This window comes from Oryza glaberrima, chromosome 1 (genome assembly GCF_000147395.1).
Source record: "Oryza glaberrima chromosome 1, OglaRS2, whole genome shotgun sequence".
Taxonomy (NCBI): domain Eukaryota; kingdom Viridiplantae; phylum Streptophyta; class Magnoliopsida; order Poales; family Poaceae; genus Oryza; species Oryza glaberrima.
The window spans coordinates 22636145-22662151 of NC_068326.1; the positions used below are offsets into that span (position 1 = coordinate 22636145).

Below are 26007 nucleotides of genomic sequence, written 5' to 3' on the forward strand. Positions count from 1 at the left end.
CTAGTACGAAGAGAAAAAAAAAACTCATTTCAAGCCTTTATATTTATTTTGTATTACAAACATTTCGAATAAGGTCCCTTTTTACATTGGCCCTAATCCATTTTGTTGCCAAAATTTGACCCTTTTTTGGACTTTTATTACGTGGCATTGGACACCCACAACTCTAGCAACATACTCCATGTGTTGCCCTTATATGTGGAAACTTTTTGTAAACTAGTACTTCATCCATCACAATTTATTCATCACATAAGATTTTAGAGATATTCTCAAAATAATTATCATTTTAACAAAATACCTTATGTTTATTTATAAATGTGCATCGTGGAATACCATGCGTGCGTGCAACTATATGCGTGTAGCCAATCAATATTAACTTGAATTGGTTCAACTCATGCAACATTTAAAGTGTAAGTTATTTTTTATTGGAACGAAACAATAGAGAACCGCCTTAAATCAATTTCAAAATGATGAATGCTTGGTGTCCTTTCGTTGCTCTTTGTTTATGGAATGATCAAAATGGGATGGATGGGACTATTTGAGATGGCCAAAAAAATATATAAAAGGTTTTTTTTATAGACAATATGGCTCACCAAAAAAACCTTCAAAATGACTATTTTCTTGTTTTAGTTCAATTCAATTCTTCCATGAACAAAAGAAAGAGGAATCCAAATTACTCATGAAGCATCAAGGTTAACTAAGCTCTGGGGAGCTTTGGTGCTTTAGATTTTTTTTTCCCAAGAGAAAAACTACTGTCAAACATTTGACATGCTCAAAAGTTTCAAGGATGGGATTAAACTTGTGTTAGTGGAAATTACTAAACACATGTAATTGGAAGGTGAAAAACAAGAAACTGTTCAATTATGGAAGATTTGTGAAACTTGTCCGATTTTTTTTTAATAAAACGAATGACCGAACATATGTCAAAAATGTTAACTGTCTTATATAAAAAAAATATAGTTTATATAAAAAAAATGAAGACAGTATAAAGGAGTATAACACAGATAATGTTTCGGATGAAATCGGTTATATTAAAACCTACTGGGAATTGGCGAGCTGAGAGCGATTCGGAGCGGCGTGTTCATACGCAAAGGCATCCACGTCGCCCGCGAGCGCTGGGAGGCGGGCGGAATCCGTGCCCTCTCGTGCGTCCGCGCCGTGCAGCTCCCAGCCGTTCGATTCGTCGCAGCGACGGCTAAGATCGATCATCGTCAAGAGTGTGGTGGCAATTTTTCAAAAAAAACCCTCCGTTGCATTGTTAATGTGTTTAGATCCCAAGAAATACGGTGCGACGTTGTGGTCTTTTACGTATAAGCCCTCCGTAACCAAGAAAATCTTACATGAAGAAGAGAGAAATCTAAAAATAGGACCGCGCTCTGAAAAACAAGCATGAAAGGGCTTTTTTGAAAAACAATATATACCTATACCCCTTCCCCCAAAACCCTAGAATCATTGCTTTCCTTCCCCTATCCGCCCCATCGACGCCCCGCCGCCGCTCCATTCTCCAGCACCAATCCTCGCCCCTGTCAGCATCGAAAACGGAGGGAAGTGCGCGTCCTGATGTTTAATCATGCGATGCCAATGATGTAAGCGCCCAACACTGCCGCGCCCCGCTGCCCGTCCTCCATTACCTCTCTCTCTCTCTCTCCTTGCCGTTGGTTCCTCTGAGCTCAAGCTCAATGGTGAGAGGCCGACTCCGTCCGTCGGCGACGAGTCAGTCTATCCGGCTTTCAATTGGGTTAGGTTTCCGTCCTCTGCATCACCTCGTCGTCGATTTACCTGTCTCTACAATCCAAGCCCATTCTGCCTTCAGATCTGGTGACGGCTGCATTGCAACAGTCGGATTTGGCGAGCTCAGGGGGAGGGGGGAGGAGCCCACGACGGTGGTGGAGCTGAAGCGGATGACAGCCACCGTGGTGGTGTAGGCTGATTGGCCCAGGAAGCGGACGCCTCGAGCTTGTGAGAAGATGGCGTCGGCACGGTGTTCTCCAAGGTGGGGGTCCCCCTCGCGCCTTTCTCTCGCCTGCTTTGGACAATCACGAGCCACCTCGCATCGCCTACCGCCGCTGCTGTATCCTCCGTCCTCCCCTCGCTGCTTCATCTGGTGCCGCCTCCCATAATCCAGAGGAGGGCTCCATATGGTGGTGCAGCGCTTGATCCGGAGCAGCTCTGATGTTGGACACGATGGCAAGCCAAGGGATTTTACCACCAGCATCTCCTGGCCACCCTCATCACCCACCTGCTGCCTCCTCTACATCTCCTGCTTTGAATCAGGTTTGTCCAAATCTTTTGCTTGCTCCTTATATTCCATCGATCTGTTTCTCTATTCTTAATTGGACTATATCCATTAGGAAAAAAAAGTTGTATTAGCTTATTGCTAATCTTCTACAAGTAGAATAATATAGGTTGGTTTCCCTTGCTCTAGAATGATCTAGCATCTGCTGTTATGCATGCTTGGGGTACTGCATTTTAATAGTTGGCTGAAAGCCTTTATCTAGCTTTGCAGTGTTATGTTTACATTTTCCTTTGATCAATTTCAGATTTTTTTAAAGGAAACAATACACGGTGTACTCAATCTCTGAATGATGAGGTCAGTGACAAGGTACCATGTCTATTGATAAATTTGTGCCACAGTTTCAGATTTCATACCGAACTGTGTCGATAAACCTGTAAACTCCTCACCATCAAAAAATATTGTAAAGATAGGGGACTAAAACATATGCAAAATAGTTAATATGGACTTATATTTTTCAGCCGCCTAAGATTTTCTGAGTACACCAATCATCCAACTGAATTTTGAATTTACTCTAAGTACCAGATGTGCAGGGTGTTCATTACACTTAAGATTGACACTTACCATTTATTTTGTATGCATGCATGTTTTATTTTTGGTCATGAGCTCAGAGAATCGATCATTCCTTTTCTGCATGGTCAACAAGGCCTTTAATTGCTAGCTTGCTGATGATAGTCTAGCAATTTGGTCCAGCACAAAAATGTTAAGTTTATGAGGAATCTGTTTATTTGGAAAGGAAAAATTGTTGTTAGTCATAGATGGAGGCTATAGCCCAAACTAATGTTTTTTTTCTAAAGAAAAGATTTCTTTAATTTAGTAATATACTAGAAAATAGACGTGGCTTTGCCGCATAATGGACCAACCAGTATAAAATAATCCATCTGTTTCATATTGATCAACGTTTAACACAAATTAAAATTTTCAAATTGATCATCACCCCCTTCGTTAGACATGTAATATTATTGCATTTAAGCATCAAAATTGAGTTTGCGCATGAATGTAGGAATTTGAGGTAGTAAAGCTATCATTTCTTATATATGGGGCTCAGAAGGAGTTAAAGTGTGCATGTTTCTTGATTTTTCCCTACCACATACTTACATTAAAATGAAATATAGGAAAGTTAATACTTTTTGTTGGTCTAGGTGAAAAAAGTTATATAATAATCAATATGGAATGTAGGGAGTCTGATACGTACACCTAATTTCTTTATTTATTTAATGCCTCAAATGATGAAACTTTACCCTTTTATTCATATATTAATTTAAAGCAGCAAGACATTGAATTCATGGACATAAGTTGGAAGTCGAATATATGCACAAAAATTCCAAATTCCAATGAACCAAAGTAATGAAACTGCTTATTCCCATTTTATCTCTCCTCACAGTGGCGGAGCTAGAAAGATTTTTAACCCTAAGCAAACTTCACTTCTAGTAATTGTTGTATAAATTTCATCATCAATTCATTCAATAACATATAAATTTAGTGGAGTTTTTGTCGGTGAGCATGCGCGGCCACCTGGGCTAGCCAGGCGGTGGCTCCGCCCTTGCCTCTGTATGTCTATAAAAATCGAGAAAATCTATTATTTTAATAACACAATTCGAATGCATCTGTCTATAAATGTTGTGCAATTCAAATGTTTTCTCAAAGGATTTTTTTTCTTCTGTAAGAAAATACTGCATTAAGTTTTAATGCAGATATATAAGTTTTTGGTAGTAGCATTTTTTTATGGTGAGAAATAATGCATTACATTTTGAATGCACGTGTATACTACTGTGCATTCAAAATTTGCACGTGTATATTACTGTGCATTCAAATTTTAAGTTATTATTAAGAACATTTTTTCCTTGTGCAAAATGTACATAGAACACAATGCATCTATATATGATGCTGTAAAGATAAATGTATTCTGTGTTTTCTGGCAATGTCGTACATATATTTGCCTTTTGAGCAATTCATAAGTGTTGCAATTTAAATCTAAATTTAAACCCAAGCAACTAGTACTCATGGTACAACAATTTTCAAAAAGCGGGAGAACTCTGAAACAAAAGATACATTAAGAGCATATTTTGAAACAAAGTACACCATTTTTTTTGTTGAAGAAATCATTACTACGCAATACTCTGCAATTTGAATGTACTTTGGGAGATCATATTTTTTATTACATTTCTGAATGTTTGTATGCACTACTATGTTAAAATGATTTTTTTTTTTGTGATATAAATGTATCTGAGAGTTCATTTGGTATCAGCATAATATATACTGTGCATGGAAATGTATTTCACTTCCACATTATCATTTTTTAACTTCTGAGAAAAGGGCGTATGGAAAATGTATATATGTGCACCTTGGCTCTACCAATTGGGTCATTGAACATTTGTTTTTTAACATTATTTTAAATCATGCATCATGCACAAATACTTGTACTCTTCCATTTTTGCACTGTGGTTTGTATACGCATGCACCGTGGTGCAGTTTAAATTTGAAATGGCCCCGTCCCAAAGACATGGGTCCCAAGCCTAACAATTGAATCTAATTGCACAGTTTCTGGAATTACATGCCACTCTACAACACTTTAACTGCTCATTGGTATAAACAAGCACGTATCTCAAAGCGGGCTAAATGGTCAGGATAACAGGTGCAACTGCAGTCGGGTGCTCATCGGCGTTTCCGTGTAGGAAATGGTGCGGGAGAGAGCAAGGTGACACGTGGCAGATTTTCACGAGAGGCGAAGCTTGATTTATACGACGCCACGTGGCCCAATCTCTGGTCCGGGTTAAAACCTTGAAATCGGTATTAAAGAAAGATATGTGCATACTTTGGAGGGTGACCATATTTTTTCCTCATAGTTCCTAGCAAATATATAGAATTGTCCTCTTTGTTTAAACTTAATTGAGAAGACATTATGACAATTTTCAAGTTAAAGCACTAGGGGCTTCCCATTTGGAGGTGTGAGTCCCCTTCACCTCTGTTTTGTGTTTCTCCTTGACGCGATCTACACCTTTCTTTTTTTGGCTTCCAAATCTTCTATGGTCTTTGCTCTCCATCCTGATTTGTTGTATGCTTCTTCTCTGCAATGAAGCTAACAAAAAGTCCAAAGCAGAGCTTTGCTTCAGAGATTCTAAATTCAGTTATTTTAGCTATTGTAACATGTAATAGTCATTGTTTATTGTGTTCTTGGCTCAACGTGCAGCTCTCCAATTATGTTCCCTTTTTCGTTACAACAATTCAGTTTGAATGTGGACCCAGGTTCTAGAATGTTATGTACAATGTTTTTACTTGAATAAATATCCATAATCCATATATGACTATGCATAATTTCCAGTGAAGAAAGTACTATTGATTGCTACTACAAATTAATAGTAGTGTCATGCTGTAGGTTTAGGATTCAAGGAATAATTGGATTGCGCTTTTGTAAGGTAACCAGAGTTAGATAGTAGTTATCTTCTTTCTGAAAATGATGGCAGTGCCAACATCCATTATTTCGAAACACACATTTCTATTCTTTCAGTTCACTCCCATGATACTGAAGGATCTGATTCTGATTGCAAACTAGACAATTCAAGGGTATACCCTTTGTTTTCTCCTTTAGAGAAGGAAACTCTGAAAGATTTTATTCACTATCGGAATAATAATAGTTGTTATTCTTTGTTACAATCCTTACAAGAATAACATGGTAGTTCTTACTTTATACACTCAACCTATTTGTAGGTATGTTTAGCTTGAGGATTTTTCATTTTCCAAAAAAATTACTATGCATTTTATATTGTGTTGTTGTAGGTTTGTAGAGGTAAAGTCGATGTTCTTTACAGAGTTTGCCCTACTTGCAAGGTGTGGCACATCTTTCTGGCCGATCTCTTACAAGTTATAGCTATGTGGCATAAGAAAGATGTATCATTTTTTATGTGTTTGGTTATTGGATTATGAATGATGTCTGGGAGATTTTATAATGACACAACATATGGAGTCCAGGTTTTATTTTTTAGATTCATCTCCAAAGAGACCTGCAAGATCTCCCTTTTGAGGTCATGAAGCTCCCCTTTCTTGCCTCCCTAGGCTTGGGGCCTCGACTCCCTCTCCATCGATGGAAAGCTACTGAGGCAGCCAGCCGACAGAGGACATAGAGTTGATCAAGAAACAACAGCACATGCATAACAAGTGATGATTGTTCTTAAAAAAAAAGACAAGTGATGATAGAAATCTAAGGATGTTTGGGCATATGCTATGCTGTATATGTATTATGTTATCGTTTCATTGGTTTTTACCTGTTTTTCTTTTAACTGAAGGTGGTTGGTATGTCAACTCCGCTGCTACCACAAAAGATAATCTTAGCATGACTGTAAAGCCCCGATAGGGTGCGCATCGCGCGTCGTAATGTCTAGTTTTGTAAATGGTAAGGGAGATTTTACCCTTAGCCGTCACTGGCGGCAGCGTCCAACCGGACCACACCACAATACACTCGTCCGCGGCACATGGATTCGCTGTCCAAGAAAATATCCACGCCGAGTCGCCAGTCGTCACCACCCGCCGCGGCCCGCGAGCAGAGGAACAGCAAATCTCCATTGACAACCGCGACCGCACCCACCCACCAACTTCCCACTGACTCCGCAACCCCACCACCAACTCCCCACTCACTCCACGACCCCACCATACCCTGGAGGCCGGGACCACCCACGCGTTTCCACCCCCACCCCCACCCCCAAGCCAGAACCGAACGCCACACGCGATCCCCCGCCGGCGTCGCCGTCGCACTCCGTCCGCACCCGATCCCCACTGTCACAACTCGCAAGTCGCAACGCGCGCCTCGTCACGCGATAACCGCAGCGGCGGGTCGCGGTCGCCCCTCGGTCGTCTCCGCGGAGCGCGTCTACTACTCGTGCGCTTCTGCTTCCTGTTCAAACCCAACGCTCCACCACATCGCCTTCGTTCCCCACCCCGACTGACCCAGCCTCCAGTAGCCATGGGCAACCGCACGTCGCGCCACCACCGCGCCGCTCCCGAGCAGCCGCCGCCCCAGCCCAAGCCGAAGCCTCAGCCGCAGCAGCAGCAGCAGCAGCAGTGGCCGAGGCCGCAGCAGCCGACCCCGCCGCCGGCGGCGGCGCCGGACGCGGCGATGGGGAGGGTGCTGGGGCGGCCGATGGAGGACGTCCGCGCGACCTACACCTTCGGGCGCGAGCTCGGGCGGGGCCAGTTCGGGGTCACCTACCTCGTCACCCACAAGGCCACGGGGAAGCGCTTCGCCTGCAAGTCCATCGCCACGCGGAAGCTCGCCCACCGCGACGACATCGAGGACGTGCGCCGGGAGGTGCAGATCATGCACCACCTCACGGGCCACCGCAACATCGTCGAGCTCCGGGGCGCCTACGAGGACCGCCACTCGGTCAACCTCATCATGGAGCTCTGCGAGGGCGGGGAGCTCTTCGACCGCATCATCGCCCGGGGGCACTACTCCGAGCGCGCCGCCGCCGCGCTCTGCCGCGAGATCGTCGCCGTCGTGCACAGCTGCCACTCCATGGGGGTCTTCCACCGGGATCTCAAGCCGGAGAACTTTTTGTTCCTCAGTAAAAGCGAGGACTCGCCGCTCAAGGCCACTGACTTCGGTCTTTCCGTTTTCTTCAAGCCTGGTGCGTGCTCGAGGCTTCACTATCTCATTACAGAGGAATGGATCGCGAGATATTTCATTGTTCCAATGTTTGACTTCATGAGGATTTTGGGTTTACTTAGATCGAGTTGTTGGGTTTGACAGGTCTGAAAGTTTCACCGTTACTAGAATTAGGGGCTAGATGCAACGCTGCAAGTGCCATTATGTTTATACTTATAGATGTTCCAGATGCAGTGTTCTAGTTAGCATTGGATCCATCCACCTTACTCCACTATAGCCTGGGCAATCTCTGTGTTTGCGTTTACCGAGATGGCATTGTACATTTGCATGATTTGCACTTTAGGCACTGGATATTTTCCCCACTGGTAGCTAAATGCTGGCGGCATAGCATGCAAGATCTTCAAAAATGCACTCAGCAATATCAGAAATGCCATCTGAACTTAGTGGGTGAAGCTTGACTCTTCATTATGCAGAAATGTTGGTGACGGTGGAGGATTTTGTTGTTTTAGTGTTTTTCTTTTACAATGATGGTGGGGGATTCTTCATTCTGAACTTGGCTTTATTTTTCTTACACTTGGCATGTGCAAACTGAGTGCTATATGTCCCGTAGGGCCTCGTTGCTAAGTGCTACAAGATCTATTGCACTGGAACTCGTGGTTATGGACCCGAATTCTTTAGTATGGAACAATGTCTTTCCAAGTAAAAACCCCCAGTATATGAAAGAATGGAAAGGTGTTTTCGTTCTTTTCTTGTGGAATAAGAAGCCTCATACCTTAGTGGAAGGAAAATAAGATTTTTTTTTTTCAATTAGGTTTTGACCAAATAGGATCGTCTGGTTCCTATAGAACCTATCACTAAAATACCCAATAGGACTAAGTGGAACGAAAAGGATTTTCCTTGAGATGGTAAATGAAAATGCCTATTGTGGATGTTGCAGGGGAGCATTTTAAGGACCTTGTTGGAAGTGCGTATTATGTTGCACCTGAGGTGCTGAAACGAAACTATGGAGCAGAGGCTGACATATGGAGTGCTGGCGTTATTCTTTACATCCTTCTTTCTGGTGTTCCACCTTTTTGGGCAGGTGAGGTGACGTTTGCCGCTTCTTATTTCAGTCAACTTTTTTTGCTTCTGTTGCTAACATAGATGTTCTACCTTCATTTTTTCAGAGAGTGAAGATGGTATATTTGATGCCGTATTACGTGGTCACATTGATTTCTCGTCTGAACCTTGGCCTTCGATATCCAATGGTGCAAAAGATTTGGTTAAGAAGATGTTGCGGCAAGACCCAAAAGAGCGCCTTACTTCTGCTGAAATTTTGAGTAAGTCCACCATAGCTCTTTAATGGCATTCTTATCAACAGAAAAATGCACACTTGTCTAGTAGTTCAGTAGCAAATTGATATTAAAACAATTCTTCTGGTTTCTTCCTATTGTACTTTTTCATGCAAAAGCCTTGACCTGTAGCTAGTAGTTACTGTAGTATCTCAGAGCGAAGACGCTCACTTTTACCGTCCAATTTTTTTTTAAAGAGTATTCGGGTCTTTTTAATAGATAATTTCTGCTCTTGTTTCTATATAAACCGAGTTATCATTTTTACTGTTTGCAAATATAGTTAATGCACCTAATACTTTAAATATACAGACCACCCATGGATTAGAGAGGATGGAGAAGCCCCAGACAAGCCACTTGACATTACAGTTATCAGCAGGATGAAGCAGTTCAGGGCAATGAACAAGCTTAAGAAAGTTGCATTGAAGGTGTCTTCTGAGTATTTATTTTCGCTGCTACCAACTAGTATTGCATCATTAGATAATTCTGACCCTTTTGTTTATAAAACTAGGTTGTTGCAGAGAACTTGTCAGATGAAGAGATTACAGGCTTAAAAGAAATGTTCAGATCCTTGGATACTGATAACAGTGGGACAATAACTCTTGAGGAGCTAAGATCTGGTTTACCGAAACTTGGCACCAAAATTTCTGAATCAGAAATTAGACAGCTGATGGAGGCGGTATGTTTTTGCTCTGCAGGCAGACACTTGAGCTTTCAATTGATTTTTTTTTTAGATAATGGAATATTAATATCCCAGTCACTGCACCCATAGATGCACAAAACTATAATCACTTATTACAAGTTTTCCACAGAAAGCGAAATAAATTAAACATAAAGCAGCATCCTGCCGAAGTGTTTGGCCTTTACTTCGGAGCGCCCGCTCATGGCTTGGTTTCCTATCGCTCCTATGTAGTGGTCGGCCTTAAAAGTATCTTTGGACTCTGGCAATCATGTGTGACTGCGGAGCGCCTATCGCGTGCACGTGCGCGTGCACGGCGAGAGAGAATACTAGTTATGCTTTGCCCAAAGGGACCGGAACAGTCTAGTCTCTAGCTGCCTAGCTTCGGCTATTTCAAGTGCCTGCTGAGCTTCTTCTGGATCAATGTTAGCAGCTGATCCTACTTAGAATGAAGCCACATTAAGCTTAATGTAGACTGAGACAGTAACAAGATGCTCATTTGAAAGGAATGGTTATATGGAAGAATTTGAGTATTTGGCAGTAGCATGTATACACAACTGTTCTGGTGGTTCCAGCACATGCTATCATATCATTATTTCCTTGTTTTCCCAAACAGGCTGATGTTGATGGAAATGGAACCATTGACTATGCTGAGTTCATATCAGCGACAATGCACATGAACAGATTGGAGAAGGAAGACCACATACTTAAAGCATTTGAGTATTTTGATAAGGACCACAGCGGGTAACTTCAAATCGATTTTTTTTGGGTCTTGTTCTATCTGTTGTTTGTTAGTTCTCATTAATTTGCTAATTTTAAATCTCTCTGAGCAGATACATAACAGTAGATGAGTTGGAAGAAGCTCTGAAGAAGTATGATATGGGGGACGATAAAACGATTAAGGAAATCATCGCTGAAGTAGATACTGATCATGTAAGTATATTCTGTAACACATCTTAAAGCAAGCTCTTTGATAACAAAATGTGCATGTCCCAACCATCCTACAAGGAGAATGCCAAAGATTTCCAATCCTAAAGTACCTTTCTTAAGTAGAATTTGAGCTCAAACACAGGCTGCGAGGCCCATTTATTACAGTGCTAATTTTTCCATTTTTTGTTTTCACAGGATGGAAGAATTAACTACCAGGAGTTTGTCGCCATGATGAGGAACAACAACCCTGAGATTGCTCCCAACCGGCGGCGCATGTTCTAACTTCCTTTACAATTGTTGAAAGAATATTGTTTGGACATCTTTCCTCATTATATTCCAAGAACACCCCTTAAGAGGCTTGATCATCTGAGATCCATACACCTGTTGCCAGGGCTTGGACCCATTTGTACTCAAATGGAGTTGCGCGATATATCATTTGTAGATGCCTGGACCATCATGGATTTCTGAGTGCTGCTTTGTTATTCGTTGCCTCATCATTCAATTTGGAGTGTAACCTCAACGGGATGATCAGTTCAACTGCTCTTCCGAGCGTGTTGCGACTTGTGACTATATGCCACTTGATCGTTTGTATTAGATCAGGTGTTGTAAAACAGATTTTAGTGATAAGATCAGGCAAGGTTATATTATTCTGGAGAAACAGTTTAATCTTGCTTCTGAATTTCCCGGCCGTATGAGAACGTGCTATTCGAGCTGAAACCGTTCGATCTGTCCAGCAGTATTGCTCTCGCTGTTCTCGTCAGGACAAACCTTGCGCTTGCGCGTTTACTGGAGTTTCGCTTTGCACCATACTCTCACCTCACACTGCGCAAAGAACAATTTGGTCATCTACAGTATTTAACTATTTATCTATGCACGCGTCATAAATCAACCAATAGATCCCTCATTTCTGAGCATGCTTCAAGGAGGCAAAAATTCAGTAGTCTGCTTTTCTTTTTTGGCTTTTTTTTTTCTTCTGTACAAACACATCATACAATCTACATGAATGAAAATGATGGTTGACATACTCCTTTTACATCCACTTATACTGAAAACTGTTATTCTATACCCATATATTAAACATTTAAGTCATCAGAAAGATGACATTAACATTAAGATATAAAAACTTTATCCAAAAGATTCATCTCTAGAGCACTAATATACAAGACACAGACATATTGTAGATGTAATCTGAATTCCGTGGTTGTACTTCGTTGTGACAGGGCTGGACAAACTGGAGGCTTGAAATTGATCAACGAACAGAAACGTTTTTCATCTTTCCCGACTTGTGCTTGACAAAGAAAGCAGCTAGCATACTTTTGGTACGGAGGGGAGCCTTTTGGATTTGACGCCCTCTTGGGTTGTCAAAAGAACTAAATGACGATAGATGCCTGACACCAGGTTGATCCTGCAAATACAGAACATGTGATTTCACATTAGTAGGAAATGATAATTTGAACCTGGAAAATTAAGAATTCCTAGAGAATGTAATGCTCATTTGCAAGTTTTACAGCATAAAAATAGTCAGGTCTTAAACCACTCATCAAGTTGTTTACCTTCATGCCAACATTATGCATAGCAAAATCAGAGCTGGCCAAGTTTGTCTGCAGATGCTTGGGCAATGGAGATGTTGATGGTTCCTTACCTGAAACAAAAGCAATTCCAAATGAGGTGTTAGCCACCTGTACAAATTTTATAAACTATCCAGAAGTCTGCCTAAGATACACTCAGTGCCAATCATGAAAGTAAATCACACTACTGGGGTGTACTAAGCAATAAAAGCAATTAAATAGAATGGTGGAAAACCTCTCGATGCAGGTTTTGTAGCCTTTGTTTCTTCTAGGCTGAAAAAAATAGAGAAACAGAATTACACAGGAAGAATCATAGAGTAAGCGACCAAATTCACAATAGGCAAAATAGAGCTGGAATGCTTACACAAATTCAGATTGGCGTGCTCCATTGGTTTTGGAGTTTTTCTCTGAAGCCAAATGCCAGAAAAGGGTTTTTGCTGAAGAGAAAAAACCATTTTAGTGCAGGTACTTTATATCAAGATTTAATTGTGTGCTGAGTGCCAAGAAATTGCACCTGAGGGATAAGGCCTAGGCCTTGAGTCAATATCAGCATCAGTTTGCATCTCAGAGAAAGCCTGCATTCTTTTGTTCGCCAAAGCTGAGCTCATAGAGAAAAAATAGCAAGTTAAATTAGGTGCTAATAGTTTCTTCAGTAGAGAATTACATCTTTTTTTACACGTCCTTACTCGGTACAATGTAATGTTTGTGATGTCTTGTGGCGGTTCCAGTCATCTGCTGCTGCCTAATGCCTTCTTTATCCGTGTAAGTTTGGCAGGTGAGGACTTGCTAGATATTGAGCAATAAGAATGTCAGTTTAACTCCTGGTCTGCATCAACACAAATTCCTGAGTTAAACAGCAGTACCTGGTTCAAGCATGCTACTTTCAGCTCAAGAGTGGAAACTTCTGAAGCCTGTTGTTCATACAGGTCTGTCAGTTTGTAGGCAACTGTGCCAAGGTGGTCAACCGCATTCACCAAAGCCCTCACAGCATAATCCTTCAAGTTGTCTAGAACCCTGACATAAATAAGCATATGAAATCAGATCAGACTCCCAATGATTGTCACATTTTCGTGTACTCAAATCCTAGCAGCCAGATGCAGAAAATGAACACAACCATTTGACAGCAAGTGATATGCAGTGAGGATATCAGAACTTAGTACAAAGTAGACTGAAATAAACAACGGATGGATTATTGCAAGTAAACTCAACATTTCCAGACCCTATGCTGCACCAAGATTAATTATCTACCAGTGTCTCGGTAAGGGATCGTTATGAATGCAGGAATTTCGCATGCAAAAAAAAAAAAAATCAGATTTCGCAAGAATTATTTAAGGTCCCTGTGTTCCAACTCGCAAATGTGGCCCAAGTTTCTAGTTCACAAGTAATTTCCTCATCCATTTCTGCTATTTGTATATGCTCAGCTAACTCTGAACTGATTCACCATTTAAACCTACTACACACCAACCGCAACCTTTCTAGCACCAAACGAGAAACTATGTGGATAGAGCAATCATAAACAAGTTCATGGTCCCATAGTAGCATCAAGCAACCAATAATTTGCCCACACGCACAAATTCTTGCCACAAATTTTGCCTGCTAGAGCTGGGATTCGAATCGCAGTAGAAACGAAAACGAAAACAAAAAAAAAAAACTCACATCTGCTTCTGCTCGCTGTGGAGGTACGACTTCTCGCAGTACTCCGACGCCGAGTAGAGCTGCGGCCGCAGGTTCTTGAGCTCCTGCGCGACATCAGTTCAACCAAAAGAATCAAGAACTGCAATTCATTTCAGAGAAAGAAAAAAAAAACGAGCCTCGCGGCGCCGCGGGATCTCTCCCGGATCCGGGTCCCCGGCCGGCCGGCAGGCCTACCTGGAGCGCCTTGACGAAGCTCTTGCTCCGCTCCATGGACGCCTCGTCGACGGTGGTGGGAGCGGGACCTCCCCCGCCGCCCTCCTCCCCGACCCCGGCGACCGCGAGGCCGCCAAGCCCCGCCGCCCACGCCTGCTGCTGCTGCATATCCCCTCGCCTTCCTCCTCCCGAGTCGCTCGCTGCAGTTCTTGTTCGGTAGGAAGCCGGCTACTTAGCGGCGGGGGCAAGGCACGTGAGGAGGAAGCAAGGAAGCGATGCTCCTCCTCCTCTCCTCTCCCTGCCGGCGCGCGGCAGCAGCAGCAGGCAGGCAGGCAGGAGAAGCGTATCGGTGGGGGTGGTGGCCGCGTGCGCGAGTGGGAGCGGAGGCAGGTGGGGGCGCGCGCGGATGGCGACGGCGGCCGCGGCGTGGTGGTGGTGGTTACTGGTCACTTTAAGCCGCTCGTAGTAGGAGTAGGAGTCAATGCTTCGCTTCGCTTCGCTTGGCGGATGGCGGTAGCGAGATTAGGGAATCGATTGCCTCCTTTTCCGCCTGTCGATGGATGGATCGATCGACCAGCTAGCTTGCGTGGTTCGGTTCTCTGCCGGTGGATGGATCTTGATTCTTGCGGCCACTAGAAAAAGGCGCGTGTTTGTCTCTCCTCGTCATCTCGACGACGACGACGACTTGGAGTGAGGAGCGCATGATTTCGCTATGGCCACCCAGGCTATGAGAGCAAGTTTCACGGTAGAGGTGATGGTCATATGGCCTATTTGGTAGAGCTCCAAATCCTCAATTTAGCTACAGGAGTTAGGTTTAGAGTGGAGTTGTGGAGCTACCTAAACCCAGCTCCACCTCTCTAGTTTATTTTGTGAGAGAGCTGAAACTGTTTGGCTAGTTATAGCTCTAGGAGAAGTGGAGCTGGAGCTGGAGCTGTGCTAAACATGCTTCTAATTTTATAAAAAAAAATATGACTATTAGGGAAAGACCTAATATCAAATAAATAGAGCTAACCAGAAAACCCTATAGGCGTTTCTCCTAATTTTACACACACCATCTTCTTATTAATTAGGAGATAGTTTATACGAAATAAGGAATTTTATGGTCCTTGAGAAATCTCTTTTAAATATGTGATTCAAATTTTGGGCCTACAATATATTCGGATTAGTTTCCTAATAGAAGTTGACTATTAGGATTAGTTTCCTAGTATGACTCTAAGTCTTTCCCTACTAGGACTCCTAGATTTCTCCTATATATAGGGCTTGTTTGGTTGGGTATTTCAACTTACCACACCTCAAGTTAGCACATGCCAAAAGTGTGGCGAACGAAATCCTTGCCATAGCTTTGGCTCAAAAATGTGTGGCAAAGCAGCTAGAAGCTGCCTAACTTTCTTTGGCAGGCTAAACTATGGAAGCAAAACAAACAAGGGCTAAGCGGTTGTGGCTGACTAACATGAGGTGCGGCATTCTGTGGCATGGATCCAAACAGCCCCATACTCTTGTAAGCCGCACGGGGAGGGTGCGACAGTCCAATGTACCCCATGCGTTTGTATCCAACTCCTCTGTAGTGATCATTGCCGGTCGGCGCCCGTGGTTTTTTTCCTGCAAAGGTTTTCCACATAAAATTCGTGTCTCCGTTGTGCATCTATTTAACAACCTCGAGGTAACTAAATTTTACTCTAAATTTTTTTGGTACTTTAAGGTACTCAGTGCCTAGAGGCACCAAATATTACACTAGAAAATATGGTACCTCTAGGTACATTATTAAGGATGATAAAATTACCCATACAACATATTGCCTCTAATGCACTTGTCCCAATATACTACTCATACCTTATTTGTTTTAATTCAATCCATTGATTTTTTTTCCCTTATCTATCTAGGAGTTTGTATAGAGACTACCCTTTACATGAGGGGTGGCAACTCCTCTCTTTCTTTCTTTTTTTTCTCTTTTCTATCTCATTATGTAATTTTAGAGCCTCATCGGTATGCCTAATAAGCCAAAGCAAAAGGGCAAAATATGAACTTTCAAACTTGATTTTGAAGCATTTTTAATGTAATTTCTTTTTAGTATTGGTTTTTAAACCGCTACGAAGAAGTGTATAAAAATTTACCTATAAATTAATTTTATTCCCTAATAAGTCTAAACGATTTATTAAGTAATATTGGCAACCCATGAGGCTCTTACATGGTACTCCCTTCGTTTCATATTATAAAACTTTCTAGCATTGCCCATATTTATATAGATGTTGTCTAGATTCATATATGTGATTCATTAATATATATATATATATATATATATATATATGTATATATATATATATATATGTGTGTGTGTGTATATATATATGTGAACGGATAATGTTAGAAAGTATTCTAATATAAAACGGAGGAAGTACTATAGGTATGAGGTCCATAGTACTTGTTCTGAGGAGGGAGGAGCAATGTGTCCTGGGCGTTTGGGCCACTTGGCTGTAGCAGTGCAGTGGTAGTACTAGTTCTTGGGTTGGAGTAAACTACAAGCTGCAGGGTACAAGCACGGCGAGGGAGAGCTGTCAAGGGGCTGCTGGAGATTAGTCCATGACAGTACTTATACCTCGTAACAGAGGTTTTAACTATGTTAGCACAGTGAGTGTAAAAGAGTACGGGGCCTCCTTTCAAACGTTGATTTAAAAATGTATGTGATCTGGTACCAAACCTCTTAATGTTAATTCGTATTTTGAGGAAAAATATAAACTCTAAAACAATGGCTTTTCTAGGTAGTGCTGGTCGTGGCTACTGCATATTACAAGAAGAAAAAGAGTATTGTTCACCATTTTATTTCTGAAATGAACTGGTTTAGAGCAGCAGCTACCACAGCGAAAAGAAACCTAAAAGAAACAACTGAAATAACATAAACAACATTTTGTTCAATTTCTACGCATTTCAATGTTTATATACACTGAACAACACAACAGATGACTAGAGCAACGAACAGTTAAATGAAAGACTAGATTGTCCCATCCTTGGTTTCATCTTTTCTCCCTTTTAGCTATGATGCCCTTCTAGCTCCCATTTCATCTCTTTTCCACCATCAGCCTAGCCTCTTGATGTCATATAACTATGATGCGGCGCACCTAACCACGTTCAAGAAATAGCGTAGATGGGTATGCACGAGATCATGGTGTTTGCTCGTACAATCTTTATTTGCTTTGGTATTTGCCTTAACTTGCATGATTAGTTAAGATTTCTATAAAAATCCTCCATTTTAAAGGACACTCGGCTCTATATATTGTGTATTCTACGTACTAATAGAAAAGTCAGGTATTTGGTAAAAAGCCCAGGCAACAAACAACTAGCACTACAACCCATGTTTTCACGGCAGTTAATTTCCGACGATGAAACATGGTTAGAGCCCGGTCAGCCGTTCATCTAGCCTAAGAAACGGATCCACCAGTGAGCGCATGTTGCATTATTGAATTGGAGTCCTACCAAAAAGTCCAACGGGACAGTCGGACACATATATTCAACTAATTCAAAGTCCATGACTTACCGCTTAAAAAAAAATAAGAAAGCACATGGGTTCAGAGCAAAGAAATTTTAGCCTGGACAGTGAGATGATGCCGGACCCTATGTACCTGCAGAAATAGCCAATAGGAAGCAGGTTTTAATTTAGATCGGTTGCTGAAAAAGCAAGGAGGGGAGTCCTGTCCCATGTTTGTTGCAAGTACAAAGTTTCCATGGGGCAAACCCGGTGGTTGCCAGGTAGAGTAGTTCATGAATGCTCTTGGTTTTGGCTGCTTGATGGATTGACTAGATGCATTTAGGTGCACCTAATCCCGCAATGACATTTAAGAACTCATCAAGTGCAGCTTTCATTGTCAAAACAAAAGGGGCATACACTATTAGTATCCGTTACTGTTCATGATAAATACATTTCAATTCATGGAGTAACACAGACACGTCCAAACCCTATAGAAGTTGTTCCAAACCCTATACAAAATCTGGGCTGTGTTTAGTTCCTGAAAATAGTTGAAAGTTTGGGAAAAAATTAGAAGTTTGAAAAAAAGTTAGAAGTTTATGTGTGTAGAAAAGTTTTAGATTTGATGGAAAGTTGGAAGTTCGGGGTAGTTGGGGGTGAACTAAACATGGCCACACGGCCCTGATGATGTGGAATTCCCTAGCTCAAACGCATATTAGATCTAAGTGGATTTCGAATGGACAAAAGTAGTTACACAAAACGCCACAACTTAGTTGAGAAAACGAACAATATGCCACTCTATAAGATGGGTGGGATAAAATGCCACTCAATACAATGCACCGGATAAAATGCCACTCAATACGTTGCCTACCGGATGAAATGCCACTTTAGAGATTTTTGTACCCAAAATGCCCCTAGAGAGAGAGAGGGAACAGAGGGAGAGGGGAGGGCCGGCCGGGCGGCGTGGAGGCCTCTCTGGGCGGTGGCGGTGGCGGCCGGCTGGGAGGAGGATAGGGCGGCGGCCGGTGGGGGGATGAAGAGGCGACGGCGGTGGAGGCGACGACGCGGGAACGCGGCGAGCCTACCAGCGCGTTCGCCAGGAGGCGGCAGCGGCGGGGGTAGGAGGAGGATGAGGAGGCGACGCAGGGGGAGGAGCGCTGGGGAGGGCCGGGCTGGCGGCGCCGGATGCCTCGTGCGGACAGCAGCGGCGGCAGCCGGCGGGGACGACAGGGGGGAGGAGTACAGGGTGGAGGAAGAGACGACGGCGATGGAGCCTCAGACCGTCGTCCCCGTCGCCGCGCCATCCTCCTCCCCCCGTCATCCTTCCCCATGTCGGCGCCCTCCCCCGATGGAGCCGGCACTGTCGTCCCCCTGGCGGCACAGTCCTCCCCCCTTCGGCGGCGCCGTCCTCCTCCCCTTCTCGCCGCCACCCCCGCACGCTCGCTGCCCACCGGCGACGAGCACGACCGACGTCGTTCGTCTCTCCCTTCCTCTCTCTCTCCATAGTAGGGGTATTTTGGTCTCAAAACTACTCAAAGTGGCAAAGTATACTGATGATAAGCTATTGAGTAGCATTTTATCCTTTGCACTCTAATGGATGGCATTTTATCCTTTACAATCTTGTGGAGTGGCATATTGTCTGTTTTTTCCAACTTAATTCAAAATTTGAGATATGCCATCCTGACCCACATATCATTGACTCATGTGGGTCCTACATGTCATTGAGATACCGATGGCATATCTCAAACTTTGCAAAATTATAATGGCATTGTTCCAATTTACCCTTTAACCTAGAACTAGAAGGCATGGTGAAACTCTAGCTGCAGAAAAAAAAAACAAAACAAAATGTGTCCTACCAACACCATCCCTTGAGGGCAATGGCGCATACAGTACATTTTAAACTTATTCACTTAATTGTAACTTTTAACCTTATTAAATTTTGGCTTTATAAAACTCTAGTAGGGTAACAAACCAAACATATGTTAGAAATCTTAGTAGTTTTTCACATCAGCTATGTTACCAAACTTTGATACTTCTAGATATTTGCACTTTTCAAAGTTCAACCAAATTTTAGTAAGGTAGAGTTGAGAGTGGCTACAAATTGGACAAGTCCTTTATTCTATGTCAATCCTAGGCTTTCAATTTTCTTTTTTTTTTTGTCTACGACAAGATTTAATAATTACCAAAACTTTAACGAAGTTGTTTGGAGTGTTCCTTTTTTTTGGGCAAGATCAACTAGCCCTAGATTTGTAATATTGTAAAGAAATGGATGTCAAATAATTTTTCAATGCCATTTAAAAAAACAAAACCAAATGGATGATAGATTTTTTACAGGGATAAGTCCATTTTACACCCCCAAACTCTTATGTTTGCCTAAAATACACCCCGAACTACAAAATCAGGTATAATATACCCCTAACTATCAATACCAATCATTTTACGCCCTCGAGCAATTTTAAGACTGGTTTTGATTCATTTGAACGCCACATCAGCATAGTCCCACCAGTCAAACCATCTCACCGGTCACGTGTGGAGAGGGGCAAGGAAGAGGGGGCTGTGATGAGGAAAACGAGGAATGGAAGGTTGGAGGCAGCCAATGAGCTCCCTCCCTCCACTCCCCGCTAGCCCATCCATGACAAGGCACATGCAACGGAGGGGGGAAAAGCTACGTCAAGCGGCAGCGCGGTATCTGACAAGGCATCATCGCCTGGTCAAGGACAAGGTCCAGCTCGGTCCAGCTCAAGCTCCGCATCCGCTTCTTCCTCGTTTAGCTCGAACTCCTCATCTCAAAGCCTAGTCGCCTTCGCTGAACTCGGCATCCCCAAGTAGCTCGAGCTCGTGCTTGTGCTCCAGCTCGAGGAAGGGAGGCAGGATGTTGGATCTTTAGCTTGTGCTCGCCAACGCTCGGCCCAGAATGGGGCAGTGAGAAGGGGGCGGCGACGGGGGAGGGCGATCTAGAGCTCACCAGCTCTTAGAAGGGTAGTTGGGAGGGAGAGATCAAGCTCACTAGCGCTCAGGGGTGTGGCAACAAAGGGGGAGTAGAGAGAAGGGGAAAAAAGCGCTCATCGTTAGCCGCTCTTGAAGCCTCACTAGCCGCACTGTGTGGGGTAAGAGAGACGGAGGAGAGGGAGAAAGGAGGAAGAAGATGAAGTGGGTGAGCCCTCTATTGTTTAGATGATGTGGATTTATTGAACAGTTGGCATCCTATGAGATATCCACGTGTAGCAAAACTATAGTAAAACAACTCGAGGGGGTAAAATATTCAGTATTGATAGTTAGGTGATGCATTATACCTAACTAGCATGGTGGCCCGCGCAGATTACGCGGCTAGCATCATTATATTTTCTCTCATATAATAGCATATATGTTTTCTTAATGTATTATTCAAATATATTAAAATGACAACATAATTTTAAATTTTGTACTAACTTTACGAAACTACTAATGTGTAATATTCATATTGTATTTTATATGCGTGTTAGTTATTAATTATTTTTAATATCAAATTTTAGTTATTTGTAAATTATATTCATATATGGACTCTAGACTCGTCTTTCAATATTTTTTTAATTCCGAATCTTCGTTATCTGTAAATTGTATTTCTATATAGATTCTAGTCTCTTCTTCCAATATTATTTATTTTTAATTCTTATTTTTTTTATTATTTCTAATTATATTTCTATGTGGACTCTAAACTCATCTTTCAATATTTTTTAATTTTTAATTTCAAATTTCAGCTACTTCTAAATTGTATTTCTATATTGACTTTAGACTCTTCTTCCCATGTTTTGTTTAAATTCCGAATTTTAGTTATTTGTAAATTATATTTTTGTACGAACTCTAAACTCTACTTTTAATTTTATTATGTTTATTCCGAATTTTAATTAGTTTTAAATTCCTATATGGACTCTATACTCTACTTCTAATATTCCTTATTTTTAATTCCGAATTTATATTATTTATTAATTGTATTTTTATATGGACTCTATACTCTACTTCTAATATTCCTTATTTTTAATTCCGAATTTCTATTATTTCTTAATTGTATTTTTATATGGACTCTATACTCTACTTCTAATATTCCTTATTTTTCAATTCCGAATTTCAGTTATTTATAAATTGTATTTCTATATGGACTCTAGTCTCCTCTTCCAATATTCCTTATTTTTAATTCCGAATTTCAGCTGTTTCTAAATTGTATTTCTATATGGACTCTAGTCTCCTCTTCCTATATTTCTTATTTTTTAATTCCGAATTTCAACTCTTTCTAAATTGTATTTCTATATGGACTCTAGTCTCCTCTTCCAATATTTCTTATTTCTTAATTCCGAATTTCAACTATTTCTAAATTGTACTTCTATATCGACTCTGTTTTTCTTTTTCTCCGATTAATGTGGGAATTTTAGGCCGTGAGAGCGAACGTGGAGGCTCATTTTTCTATTTCTTTAATAAGTTAATAGATTTTGTAGCTAGGAGGTGTATTTAGATAAACAAAAAGCTTAGGGATGTAAAATGAACTTATTCCTTTTTTACCTGGTTCATTTGGGCAATGAACCAAACATGCCCATAATAACCGTAGTCATAATTTAACCATGATGGCTTGCCATGTACGAATAATATTGAGCATGAAGATACACATGTATGGTCAGTGTGAGCACATCGTCATTGAATGTGCCCAAGCAAGGCCTACACATGGCATATGCTATGCTCCACATGCTTGCGCTCTCGTACACCTACGCGTGCCCACTTAACCCAGTGTGTCAGTTTTTTTTTTTTTAAAAAAGACACAGTGGGTCCAAGGCTCCAAGCCTAATGAAAATTAAAACGTTTCAAAAAAAAATAAATAAGAGTAAATTTCACGAAACTACAGGTATTTTGGTCAAATTATCAGAAAACTACAGATTTAACATGATGTATCACAAAACTACAGATTTAACACTAATTTTATCACGGAACTACAGATTTAAGATAAAATATCTCAAAACTATAGATTTTAGTAACAAAGATATCACAAAACTACATGTTTAATATCAATTAATCATAAAACTTGAACATTTTCAACTCAAACATAATATTAGTGCAACGAATTTAACCCCCAAAATATGTAGTTTTGTGATAATTTTATTATTAAATATGTAGTTTTGTGATAATTAGTCTTAAACATGTAGTTTTGTGATAAATTTGTTGCTAAATCTGTAGTTTTGTGATAATTTGGTCAAAGTATATGTAGTTTTGTGAAATTTACTCAATAAATAATTTTCACCGGTTTTCTAGAAGAAATTAGCAAAAGTATATTATTACCGCTGAAGAGAGGGGAGGGGGCGAGTTTTATATCAGGACTTAGCGCGATGAGTGCTCGGCTTTGCACGAAGGAAATCGGACGGATGCGAACTCACAGCACTACAGAACGAACTTGCATGATTAAATAATTAATTACCATCATAAGCAATTACTCCCTCCGTTCTAGAATATAAGCATTTCTAGCAATGAGTCTGGACATATATATGTCTAGATTTATAGATAGAAGTTGTTATATTCGAGGACGGAGGTAGTAATCAATTAGCCATTATTTTTTCATCACGTCGTAAGCATTTAATTAATAGCTAATTTATCCCAAGACGTTTCGGGCCTTGTGACTGACGTGGCGCCTACATAGTAGGTTTGACTTGGTTCTCGTTCTACGTGTCAGTGACATGGCAAAATATAAAAATTAAAAAGTCAGTCAGTCGGTGACAATGGAGCTCGAGGATGGCCGGGAGGAAGAGGGAAGAAGGAGGCGCTGACGTGCTATCGATCATGGAGATAGAGATGAGGGTGGGACCCACTGACATGTGGGTCTAACTTTTTTTTTTATCTTTTGTCTTACATACTATTTAATCTTTATAATTTGCTTCCGGTGCCATTTCACCGTCACGTAAGACAAGAAAGCCATCTAAACCACATTGGGATCTTATTTGCACTGGTTTTGACTGTTGATGTATATGGTAATTTGATTCAGGAACGAAAATCGAACTCGCTGTCAAGTTAAGGACCAAAAATGAACTTACTCCAATCCACATCGTTATACCGCGGATGGGCCACCATGGGCCTAATATAAACGGGTCAGACATTAACTGCAAAAGACAGACGACAGAAGCAAACCAGAACGACAGGACAGATCGAACGTTCCCTTTATTTCCTGACGAAACAACAAACAACACCTCAATCAGCAAGAACACTGTACAAATCCTCCTGATCAAAATTTCCCTACGCCCTAATTTACACCATGGACCTTGGTCAGGTCCATGCGTGCAGCCCACGCTGGCAGGCACGCTTCAACCAACACAAGGCAGAACGTTACAACCTCGCAAGGTGCAGCGACACGAGAACGCCGACGAAAACGTGCCAACTCCCGACACAAACGCCCGCGCCGACGCCGACGCTGGGAGCAGCAGCCGCCGCCGCCGGCAAGCCGCCGGTGTTCCTCAGGCGGCCTCCCAGGTGCTGCGTCGTGCGGCTCCTGACGCTGTCGCAGTCGGCGACGCCGGCCAGCGCGACGACGCCCTCAAGGCCCTGCTGCTTGGCGTCGTAGCAGAGCCCCTCGTTGCCGCCGACGCGGAGCTTCTTGCCTAGCCGCCACATCATCTCCTTCCCGAACGGGATCGGCCCCACCAGCCGGTTGCCGTCCACGCGGAGCTCGCTCGCCCGCTCCAGCCGCCGGAAGCTCGCCGGGATCACCCCGGTGAACTCGTTGTTGTCCAGCCGCAGCACCCGGAGGTGGCCCAGCTCCCCGATCGACTCCGGCAACGACCCTTCCAGCCCCATGCCGGAGAGGACCAGCGTCGTCAGCGCCCTGAGCCCGGCGAAGATGTCGCCGGGGACCGTCGTGAACTGCATCCGGTTGTCGCCGAGGATGAGCGACCGCAGCGACGACAGCCTGCCGAGCGCCGCCGGGATCGGGCCGGACAGCGCGTTGTGGCTGAGGTCGAGCAGGATGAGGTCGGACAGGTCGCCGAGCGCGTCGGGGATCGTGCCGGCGAAGCGGTTCTGGCTGAGGTCGAACTTGAGCAGCGAACGGCATTGCCCTAGGCTCGCCGGGACGCCGCCCTGCAGCGCGTTGTGGCTGAGGTCCAGGATGCTTAGGTGCTGGAACTTGAAGGGTGGCACCTCGCCGGCGAGCTGGTTGTAGCTCAGGTCGAGAAGCTGGAGGTGCGCGAGGGACTGGACGGTGGCTGGGATGGCGGATGTGAGGTTGTTGCCATGGAGGTCGAGCACCCGCAGCGCCGTCAGGTTCCCGAGCTCCGGCGGGATCGCCCCGACGTGGCCGTTCTCCCGGAGCACCAGCGAACGGAACGCCGGGCCGAGGCGGCCGAGGAACGCCGGGACGGGCTGCGGGTTGGCCGTGAAGCATCGGTAGAAGAAGAGCGACCTGAGGTGCGGCAGCGCGAGCACGGCCGGCGACAGCGTGGCCCGCGCCGCGTCGCACGCCGGGAAGGCGGTGTCGTCGGAGAGCGCGCCGAAGGAGAGCGACACGACGTGGTACACCTCCCCGCGGTCGGGCACGCACTCGATGCCGTGCCACCGCCCGCGGCACACGTCGGCGATGCCCGACGCCCACCCGTTCCCCGTCGCCGCCATCACCTCCTGCACCGCGCGCTGCTCCGCCGGGTCGGTGCGCGCCCGGTCCGACAGCCCCGTCTGCGGCGCGTTCACCAGCGCCGCCGACGACGACGAGTCCGGCACCACCACCGTGAACTCCCCCCTGCACACCGCAACCAGCACCGCCACGACGGCCACCACCACCGCCGCCGCCGCCGTCGCGGAGAGCGCAGAGGCCACCATATCACCTTGCACGCTCGTGCGACGCGATGCGCTCGGAAGGGTCACGACCGTTGGGAATTTGGAGGGAAGAGGGTGGCAGAAGGCGCAGGTTTTATAGTGTCAGAGGCGCGCGCGCCGAGGCCGCCGACTCGCGGAGGCCGCAGTGTTCGTGGCGGGTGAATGCGGCGAGAGACGAGTAAATGGTGGTCACGGGATATGGGGGAGAAATGGAGTAAATGAACTGAGGATTTGCCTGCATTCAATTGGTTTCACGGGAAATCGGAACTGAACAATATTGCGCGACATCCTGGTGGCATGGAGCAGTGAGAGCATGCCTCTGCTAGCAATTTTGATCTGGTAATTGTATTGTTTTTGTATTGTTTTGCTACAGGCGACCTGCGGTTCAGCGGTTCAGTGGCAGTGTAAACAGTTGCTGTTTGTTCGATCAAGACGTTCGTGCGTTCGCGAAAAGATCAAGACGTTCGTAATCTGGAGCCTGAAGTTAGCG

General features: G+C 43.5%; 3 protein-coding genes and 1 long non-coding RNA gene across 7 annotated transcripts; 2 read left to right on the forward strand and 2 right to left on the reverse strand.

Moving 5' to 3' along the window:
• The first annotated feature begins 1471 nt into the window (after nt 1–1471).
• On the forward strand, nt 1472–6636 carry LOC127760540 (uncharacterized). Of its 4 annotated transcripts, none has more exons than XR_008015096.1 (3): nt 1472–2271; nt 2538–2599; nt 4832–6636. It is a non-coding gene; the product is annotated as an uncharacterized LOC127760540 (long non-coding RNA). The 4 variants fall into 4 exon arrangements; XR_008015101.1 differs by having other exon boundaries at nt 4918–6636; XR_008015095.1 differs by having other exon boundaries at nt 2538–2587.
• Nucleotides 6637–7062: 426 nt separating this feature from the next.
• Nucleotides 7063–11492, forward strand: LOC127763556 (calcium-dependent protein kinase 1). Its single transcript, XM_052288296.1, has 8 exons — nt 7063–7911; nt 8827–8970; nt 9056–9208; nt 9530–9645; nt 9729–9896; nt 10513–10640; nt 10730–10829; nt 11022–11492. Exons 1-8 carry the CDS (start codon nt 7248–7250, stop codon nt 11106–11108), a joined length of 1560 nt encoding a protein of 519 aa, XP_052144256.1. The 5' UTR covers nt 7063–7247; the 3' UTR covers nt 11109–11492.
• Nucleotides 11493–11743: 251 nt separating this feature from the next.
• On the reverse strand, nt 11744–14858 carry LOC127763566 (probable protein ABIL1). The gene is made up of 9 exons (XM_052288307.1): nt 14264–14858; nt 14051–14133; nt 13258–13408; nt 13081–13180; nt 12909–12992; nt 12759–12831; nt 12630–12667; nt 12380–12468; nt 11744–12231 (listed from the first exon to the last, which is right to left on the reverse strand). The coding sequence occupies exons 1-9, from the start codon at nt 14408–14410 to the stop codon at nt 12076–12078; spliced, it is 921 nt and encodes a 306-aa protein (XP_052144267.1). The 5' UTR covers nt 14411–14858; the 3' UTR covers nt 11744–12075.
• Nucleotides 14859–23851: 8993 nt separating this feature from the next.
• Nucleotides 23852–25680, reverse strand: LOC127758018 (protein TOO MANY MOUTHS). The gene has a single exon (XM_052283626.1). The coding sequence runs from the start codon at nt 25518–25520 to the stop codon at nt 24036–24038; it is 1485 nt and encodes a 494-aa protein (XP_052139586.1). The 5' UTR covers nt 25521–25680; the 3' UTR covers nt 23852–24035.
• Between the last annotated feature and the right edge of the window lie 327 nt (nt 25681–26007).

Bases quoted from the DNA above. Each gene is read 5' to 3' on its own strand.
- LOC127763556 (XM_052288296.1), top strand. From the start codon at position 7,248: ATGGGCAACCGCACGTCGCGCCACCACCGCGCCGCTCCCGAGCAGCCG. The intron at 7,912-8,826 runs GTGCGTGCTCGA...TGGATGTTGCAG, and splicing joins TTCCGTTTTCTTCAAGCCTG to GGGAGCATTTTAAGGACCTT. The intron at 10,641-10,729 runs GTAACTTCAAAT...CTCTCTGAGCAG, and splicing joins TTTGATAAGGACCACAGCGG to ATACATAACAGTAGATGAGT.
- LOC127763566 (XM_052288307.1), bottom strand. From the start codon at position 14,410: ATGCAGCAGCAGCAGGCGTGGGCGGCGGGGCTTGGCGGCCTCGCGGTC. The intron at 14,134-14,263 runs GTAGGCCTGCCG...GATGTCGCGCAG, and splicing joins GCTTCGTCAAGGCGCTCCAG to GAGCTCAAGAACCTGCGGCC. The intron at 12,832-12,908 runs GTGCAATTTCTT...TTTTCTCTTCAG, and splicing joins GCCTAGGCCTTATCCCTCAG to CAAAAACCCTTTTCTGGCAT.
- LOC127758018 (XM_052283626.1), bottom strand. From the start codon at position 25,520: ATGGTGGCCTCTGCGCTCTCCGCGACGGCGGCGGCGGCGGTGGTGGTG.